The sequence below is a fragment of the Grammomys surdaster genome, unplaced genomic scaffold (assembly GCF_004785775.1).
Source record: "Grammomys surdaster isolate TR1022 unplaced genomic scaffold, NIH_TR_1.0 140, whole genome shotgun sequence".
NCBI lineage: Eukaryota > Metazoa > Chordata > Mammalia > Rodentia > Muridae > Grammomys > Grammomys surdaster.
In genome coordinates this window covers 297947-307029 of record NW_021604598.1, presented here as the reverse complement: position 1 = coordinate 307029, position 9083 = coordinate 297947, and the positions used below count along the sequence as shown (strand labels likewise).

The 9083-nt window shown below is 38.8% G+C and overlaps 1 protein-coding gene and 1 pseudogene across 1 annotated transcript; both read right to left on the bottom strand.

The window, feature by feature from the left end:
• Nucleotides 1-2862: 2862 nt before the first annotated feature.
• Nucleotides 2863-3804, bottom strand: LOC114618147 (putative gustatory receptor clone PTE38). Its single transcript, XM_028763812.1, has one exon. The coding sequence runs from the start codon at nucleotides 3799-3801 to the stop codon at nucleotides 2863-2865; it is 939 nt and encodes a 312-aa protein (XP_028619645.1). The 5' UTR covers nucleotides 3802-3804.
• A 3763-nt stretch (nucleotides 3805-7567) lies between these two features.
• On the bottom strand, nucleotides 7568-7692 carry LOC114618272 (annotated as a pseudogene).
• Nucleotides 7693-9083: the final 1391 nt, after the last annotated feature.

Here is a 9083-nt window from a genome sequence, read left to right as displayed (position 1 = left end):
AACTGCATTTTCATGTAAAAATGAATCATGACTCAACACACTGTAGTCATGGATTTCTTAATAAAGACTAATCTGAAAGGTAACTGACATTAGCTTACTTCCCAGAACTACTCTTTTATTGTATTTCTGACCTTCTCTTATTTCTTTCTCTCTCTGCTTCTGTCTGTCTCTGTCTCTCACTGTGTGGTTCTGTCTCTTTTTTGTGTGTTTGTTTTCATTGATCAGTTTTAAACTCTGACAGTTTCATACATGTATATAATAAATTCTCAAAGCCCTCTTCCCCTACTGTCTCCTATCTTCTTTTCATCCAAATAAAATTTCCTATTCCCCACAGTCCCTTTGCAAGACTATGAATTCCATTTTTGTTTGGTGTCACATTTACATTAAATAAGGTTGTGGTTCATTGGATTAACAGTACCCATTACACACTGTAGCATTATCAGTGGGGCCAACTGATGGCAATATCTCCTTCTTCCTTAAATTATATGTGACGAATAGTTCAGCAGTGAGTATTAGGAACTCATGAATCACTGTTACATTGATGCCTAACTGATGATGAACCATTTTTACACTAACCTAGTACATGCACCTGTGGTAGCTGTGAGTTTATGACTGCAGGTTTGTCCAGAAAATGATATTTTTTGGCTCTTCTCCCCTCATACGCTTTTCATAAAACTTCACTATTATAATTAGATGAAAGCACTATGATGAATCAATTTTAATTGCAAAGCACAAAATCAGCTCAGTATTATAAATTTATAATTTTCAATAGATGTTTGTAAATGGCAATAAATATGTGAACACTATCTTACCTCAAATAAAATAAAATATATGATACTATATATATGATTTTATACCCAAAGTATTATCAGAATAGACAAAAATATTTGTATGACTAATTTGCAAAACCAAAACTACATATGGGGCTTCTGAACTGGTTTATGACTGGTTTATGAACTTTTAAGAGCTTGTGGAATACCAAATTATGAGAAACTTAACAATGCTACTTCCAAAATAAAATTCTGATCTCTTTACAAGACATAGGGAAGCATATGCAATACCTATACTCATAATAACAGAAAATTAATGACACAACATTATCACTATCATAATAGTTTCTTTTTTCTTCTTCTTCTTCTTCTTCTTTTGTTTTGGTTTTTAGAGATGGGGTTTCTCTGTATAGCCCTGGCTGTCCTGGAACTCACTCTGTAGACCAGGTTGGCCTGGAACTCAGAAATCTACCTGCCTCTACCTCCCAAGTGCTGGGATTAAAGGCATGTGCCACCACTGCCTGGCTAATAGTTCTTTTTTAATGCCACCAAATGAAATATAAAACTATACAGACTGAAATATACAATGTAACTATTTAAATGAAGAGCATGACTTATTTTGATACTCAAAGATGAAAATCACAGGTTTCATTAAAGATGTAATAATATCAAAAGGAGCACATTGAGTCAATGTGGCAATGAATGCTTATGATATATCACTTTGGGTGGCAGAAGGAGAGTTGTATATTAAATAATAGGTAGGAAGTCATATCAAAATCTGATCTATGAAAGGAAACCATATTATCATACCAGTTTGCGAAGAATTTTAAATAGGGATAATTTGAATTCATTAGGGTCAAAAAAATGTTGCATAGAAATTACAATGCCGTAGCTAAAATGGTACACATAGATTAACAAATGCTGGTTGCATCAATCTAAAAAGATTATATTTACAGATATAATAGCTTCTTTTAAAATCATTTTGTTTTACGTATTTACCTATCTTACAAGGAACTTTATAATAATACTTAGGACCTACACAGACAATCTGCAGAAAGTTTGTCTGTTGAAGTTGCTTTATTCCAAGCAAATCACATCCATCTATGTCTCAAATTAGATAATTCAAACAAATTCTTGTGACCTAGAATACATATGTCTTATTCATAAAAAAGTTAAATATCAATGGCGGAGTAAAACTTCCCCAAAGTTCTGTTTATGGCTCCTTGTTAGATTAAGACTGGAAGAGAGTCAATTGTTAAATGAGAGTATAGGATAGAAGAGTGAATAAAATTTAAATCTTTGTTCAATATACTTGGTAACGATTGCTGTAAAATGTCAGGTATCTCTCCTATTTGGTTGACTACATAATCTGAAAATTCTTATTCCAAATGAAAGGAACTGCAAGGGGCAGATTCATGTGTCACAGCATTATCTTGAGCCACTGATATCTTAGCATTAATACATAATCTTAGCATTAATGACCCAAATATGACAGATATGATGGTTTATCCAGAAAAAGAATTACTTGTTGGCCTATTCAATAAGAGAGAAATCATTGTTGGTACTGTAAATGTAGCCAACTATACAATGTTAGTGAGATCAGGGACCTTGAAGGAAAACCTACAGCTACCAGATTACTAAACAAACATAATTGCAAACTCAGATCTATATATTTATCCTTGTACTCAGAAATGTCTTCCTATAAACTAATTTAATTATATTTTAACTTTAAATAACAACAAAATTTATAAAAACAATTATCAGCTATTGCTTTCTGGTGCATAAAAATTCACTTCTATATGATACTCTATAGATAATGCCAGTATTCAATTCACAGGTATCTAACTATGAAACCAGATGTAAATAATTCTCAAAATGTTGCTAGAATTTTAGTGAAAGATAACATCTACCCCATATATACTTCCCAGATTTTACACAAAATGTTTTTATTAAAATTACAACTTCAGTTTCAAGACTTTCTAAGGAATATAATAGATAAATTTTCTTTAGAAAAGCACCAGAGCTAAGCATGCTGATTCACAAAATCTTATGTAAGTTTTTCTTATTCTAAAACTGAAATATAAATGATTTATTATAAAAGAAATAGCATCCTATTAGTGAAGTTTCTGAAGGCTTTCTTAATTTCTTTGTTTCTTAGGCTGTAGATAAAGGGGTTCAGCATCTGTGTGACCACAGTGTACATCACTGAAGCCACTACAGTCTTCCTTGGAGAGTCAGTAAATGCTGAGCTTATATGTACCCCAAAACCTGTGCCATAGAACAGGAACACAACTGACAAATGAGACCCACATGTGGAAAAGGCTTTATACTTTCCTCCCAATGATGACATTCTTAAAATTGAGGATACAATGTGAATATAAGACAAAATGATCCCAAAGACAGGAACACCAAAAAATAGAACAGATACTGTGTATACCAGCAGATAATTGATAAAATTATCTGAACAGGCAAGTCTGATGATCTGAGCCAGCTCACAGAAGAAGTGGGGGATTTCAATTTCTGTGCAGAAAGACAGCAGCGACACCATCAGACTATGGAACAAAGCATGCACAATACTAAGGAACAGGGAGAAGAGCAGCAACATCACACAGAAATATTGATTCATGATAACTGTGTACTTAAGAGGGTGACAGATAGCAACATAGCGGTCATAAGCCATCACTGCCAGAAGACAGTTTTCTATACCAGCAAAATTCAAGATGAGGCAGACCTGAGAGAGGCATCCTGTATATGTGATGGTCTGATCTTCACCTTGAATGTTCACCAACATCTTTGGGATTGTGGTATTGATTAAACAGATGTCATTAAAGGACAGGTTGGAGAGAAAAAAATACATGGGTGTATGTAGGTGGGAGTCAGAGCTAACAGCCAGGATGATCATCAAATTTCCTAAGGTGGTGATCAGATATATTAACAGGAACAGGGTAAAGATAAAAGGCTGCAGAGCTGGATCATCACTAAGCCCCAGTAGAATGAATCCTGATGTAGTTGTTTGGTTGACAGCTTCCATGTTGTTGAGTACTCTGAAAGGGAATTTCAAGGGTAAGATGTTTGGACCACTAACACCAAAACCTTGTTCTTTGAATTATAAATTTCATATGTATTAGTAAATGCATTTCTTGTATTAATTCATATATTTTCTGATACTTTTGTAGTTAATTTCTATAAATTAATCCTTTAATGAAATCTCTCCTCAATGTATGAACAACAATGAAAGCACAATTTGCAAGATTAAATAGTGAACATCATGTTCTATAAGAAACAATGCTTTGTTTGACAGGGAATTGGTGTTATTCTTGTATATAGCAAGAGATTAACCGAAATGGAGGCTAATAGCCATTAGTGCAGACGTATATAAGCATGTGTCAGGTTGAAAACAGAGACTACTGAGAAGTTTTATATTCTTTCCAAAGTTTTATATTCTTTCCTAATGATGCTTTACTATATCTATTTTTATAGACTTCTCACTAATAACAGAGGTGATATTCCACTGATAAAGTCCAGCTACTATTCCATATATTTCTAAAGGGATTTTAGTTGTCTATTTAGATTTAAGTGGAGTCATGATAAACATATTACCTGAATGTTGCTCATAGATGTGTTCTTGTAAAGGTCATAACATCACAGGTTCAACTAACTTTTTATTAAGAAGGATCATTTGTAGGAAAAAGCTTGGCTATTGTTTTAAGGCTGTCATTATAAACCTAAAGGAATCACAGAGAGACTTCTATAGTTTTTGTGTCCCTGGGGCTTAATATTCAAGGATTTTAATTATACTAGCATGGTAATGCCATCACAATCCCAAGTGTACAAATCCTTAATGCCCATGCCTACTGAAAGGGAGAATTAAGCCTTGTCAGTTTTCTAACCAATCATCAAGTCAATGTCCGCATCATTGCTTTTGACTATATGAATTATTGAACTTGAATTCAAAATATGAATATCATTTCTATAATGAATCCATATGTTGCCCTTAAATTACAAAGAAAAAACTGTATATAATAATTTGAATTGGAAGAATTGATTACTTTGTTAAAATTTTTATTGGTTCTTCATGAATTTCACATCATGAACCTCAATCCCATGTATCTTATCCTTTCCTCATACCTGCTCCACACCTTTGCAGTCTCCCTAACAGGGAAAAAAAGCTGTAGTGTATCACACTGTGTCCCACAGTATTCCCTTTTGTTCATACTTCTTTGCTTGCAAATTTTTAGTGCAATGAGTTACACTCTAGTATGAGGCCTCTGGCTTCTGCTCCTGTGTCAATATTTGAATTCACTGGGATTCCTCTTGCATATCATGTTGTTGCCCTGTTTCTTGGAGATCCTGTAGTTTTGAATCTATAGGACTAGTCTCTTTATATATTCTAACACTTCATCAATGGGATAGATGTTTGGGTAGGCCAATTCGGTATTGAGATAGTCAGCCCACCGGATCTCTGATACTCAAACCCTGGGGCTGGTTATCCTGCAACCCCTGTAATGAAGGTCAAGTGTACTCTGCTACCCAGGTAAGGTTCAAGACCTGCTCTCCCGAATGTTGCAGCCAGTGAGGGACATGGGCCATTCTCACACACTGATGACCCCAGGGCCAGCTCTTCTATCTGCCATAAATGGTGAGGAATGAAGAAATTGAGGAGTATGATCTCTCCCTTGTCTGAAGCACATGACCTTGGGAGCCAACTCACAGATAACTTCCACATTGAGGGCCAGCTCTATTGTACTGCACAAGCAATGTGTATAGTCATCTTTCTCACAGGGAGGGGTCATGGCTAGTCCTTATTGTGGTTATGATGCCAGGGCCAGCTCTCCTGCCTACTATAGATGGCAAGGGATAAGGGATGAGGAGGGCATCTCTTCCTTTCCCATACTGCTTGCTACAAGGCAGAGAAGAGGCAGGGGCAGCTCTTTCATTCTCACATACTCAGATGGTTAACCTACATATCCACCATCAATGTCAGCTCTACCATGCTGCCCAGGTGAAGAGAAGGGTCTGCTCTCTTAAGTGCTGTAGCATGTGAGGGGCAAAGACAGCTTTCATGCTCTAAAAACCTTGTCAAGGACAACTCTTTTGCCTACTGCCAGTGGTGAGGGCAAAATGTCAGGGAGAGGAACAATGTTACCTCATAACAGACAAGATGCAAAACTGGATCTCCCACATTCATGCCCTTAGGCTAGCTCAAGCACAACCACCACATTTAGGGTAATTTCTCCTGAGCTGTCTAGTCAAGCTGTTGGGTCTGCTCTCCTACATTCTACAGCTAATAAAGAACAGGGCCAGCTTTCCTGCTCTTATGAAAACAGGGCTTGATCTCTCTCCTACCAAAGGTGGTAAGGGACAAAAGGTATGTCTCTCCCTTATCTACATCACGATGGGAAGATGGTTGATAGGGTTAGTTCTCCTATACTAACATCTGCAAATCCTGAAGTGTGGAGATCTCACTCCTAGTAATGAAGTAGTCTAGCAGTGGCTTCTGATCTGCTGACATGCCCAGGTGAGGTGTGGGACTATAAAATCCTGGGTGTTCGGCCATGCCCCCAAAACTCAGAGACCTAACATAAAGCCTTTGTTAGGTCATGTAACCTGAAGACCCACCCCCTTCCAATATATAAACAAACACCTTCTGACATGTTTCGGGAGAGTTCCACACCATCCAAACCTGTCTATTAATAAATCAACATATCTTAAATCTCCACATGTCTCATGAAATCCTGGACTCATTGCGTAAGCCAAAACCCACGCGGAAGGGCATGAGTGGGAGAGAGTTAATGAGCCACCGAACACTTTCTCCTGAGAGCAGAGGTTCCCAGAGCACCTCAGCATGCTGCCACTCTCTCGCTGAGCGGCAGCGTGGGACGCTCTCTGCCTGATTTTGTTCGACTCCAGCATCTCGTCTGGCATGCAGCGTCCAGGCGTCTCAGCTCTCTGGACTCTGCAGTTGCTTGTACCAGAGAGTGCTGCTGCAGGCTCCTGGGACTGCCCTTACATCTGAGTGCAGGTGCATGGGCGCTGGCCTGCGCCCATCCCTGGGCCGCCCCTGTGCAACCTGGGCACGAGATCTGCCCGACAGTGAGGTTTGTGACACATTCTTAAAGCCCTTAAACATCAACATGTCCTTAGGAGGCAACACAGGACAGAGACATTCACCAGGCCTTTGATGTTAATAGAATCTTGCTGCTGCAGAGCCATAGGCCACAGTAGGATAATGGTGGCAGCACAGACCAGCACCTTTCAATGGTCTAAGGTGGTATCACTGGCTCATTAAATCAGGCAGCTCCTCACCACCTTACTATAAAGTTTCCAGTTCTGTCTTTCTTCATTATGCCTATATACTTCTGTTACTCTCCGTCTGCCTTTTCTCCACCACTTACTTGGTGGTGCCTGGGGTCTCTGATTGTCTGAGGTTGTCTCACGAATGGTTTTAGGAATTCTGTGCATAGCCTGCATACTATGGTATCAGGCAAGCATTATCTTGAGGCTGGTCTAGCTCTTCAGGCATGAACTGCCAGACTGGTGTTCATCTCAGGCTAGCTCTCTGCCTGGGCTCGATGGTATTTACTGATCTGGTGATCTGGTTAGGTTAGCTCTTTGTCTTGCCTAGTGGAGTGTTCCTTGGTGAATAGTTTCTGTATTTGGCTTATATCCATCTGGGACCTGTAGTCCCAGGAGAGGTTTTTTGAGTCTTTTTACTTCTTCCAGTCCTAGAAGCCCATGTGGGCCTGTCTGGCCCTGGTCAGCTGGCTATCTGAGGCTCTCTAGTTTCTTTTAAGGAAAATGTCAGGTTACTAATAGTCAAATGTACATACATTAGAACACTGAGCATATACATAACCTCTATTCTCTCTGACATTGACACACATGTGACAGCAGCAACATCTGCAAAGTCCCCTGGGGCAAGGATTCCAATTTTTTAGTATATGTATTTTTATTTTTTCAATATTTTATTATTTCATTTATTTACATTCCAGTTGTCCCCATTTTCAGTCCCCCATCTCACAGTTCCTATTATCATTCTTCCTACCCCTTGGCTCCCAGAGTGTGCTATCCCCTACCCCCACCAGGCTTCATTCTTCCCTGGGGCCTCAAAGGTCTTGAGGATTAAGCACATCTTCTCCCACTAAGGTTTAACATAGTGGAAATGACTATTTTACCAAAAGCAATCTACAGATTAAATGTAATCCACGTCAACATTACAACTCAGTTCTTTAGAGACATGGAAAAAGCAATTCTCAACTTCATATAGAAAAACAACAACAAAAACAAACAAACAAACAGGATGGCTAACACAGTTTTCAACAATATAAGAACTGGGGGAATCACCATCACTAAACTCAAGCTGTATTGCAAAACAACCAAGATTCATGACTGAGATTGGTCTGAAGTTATCTTTCCTTTTTGGGTCTTTGTGTGGTTTAGGTGTCAGAGTATCTATGGCTACATAGAATAAATTAGGTAGTGTTCCTTTTGTTTTTACTTCATGGAATAGTTTGGGAAGTATTGGTATTAGCTCTTTTCTTCTTTGAACGTTTTGGTAGAATTCTGTAATACAACCATCTGGCACTGGGCTTTTATTTTGTCCTTTGGTTGGGAGGTTTTTGATGACTATTTATATTTCTATAGGAGTTATGAGACTGTTTAGATAGTATACCTGATCTTGGTCTAACTTGAGTACATGGTATCTGTCTATAAAGTCATCAATTTCATCTAGATTTTCCAGGTTTTTAGAAAAGATAGATTTTTTTGTAGTGGGTTCTGATGATTTTTGCAAGTTCCTCATTTTCTGTTGTTATCTTTGTTGGTATCAGGCCCGAATTCAGTGACATCACATCTAGGTGACCCTACATCGTTGCCAAGGTAACCACCATACACTTCCAGATTCTACCTGGCTACCTCCACCTTTGCCTGTGAAAAGGCTACATCACCACCCATATAAATAGGCAGAACTCCCTGACCTTGCTCTATTTTCTCTCCACCATCTTCTCCCATTTCTCTCCCCACCTTTTCCCTCTGCCCTGAATAAACTGCCTCCGCTCATGGAACCATTTGGACTGGTGTCGTCTGTTCTAAGCTGTGTGCCAAAGTCTAACATTGGTGCACTGGGCTGAGACCAAGTACTTTGGGTACTGCGTCAGCTCCCACCAGCCTCCAGTGTTGCTGTGACCCCTTGCAGGACCGAAGCCATGTTGTCTGTCATTACTGCCACCACCACCTCCACTGCCATACGCTGCTACCTGCGATCATTTCCACCACTGCTGCAACTCCATCTGCCACTTCGAGGCTCTCAAAACT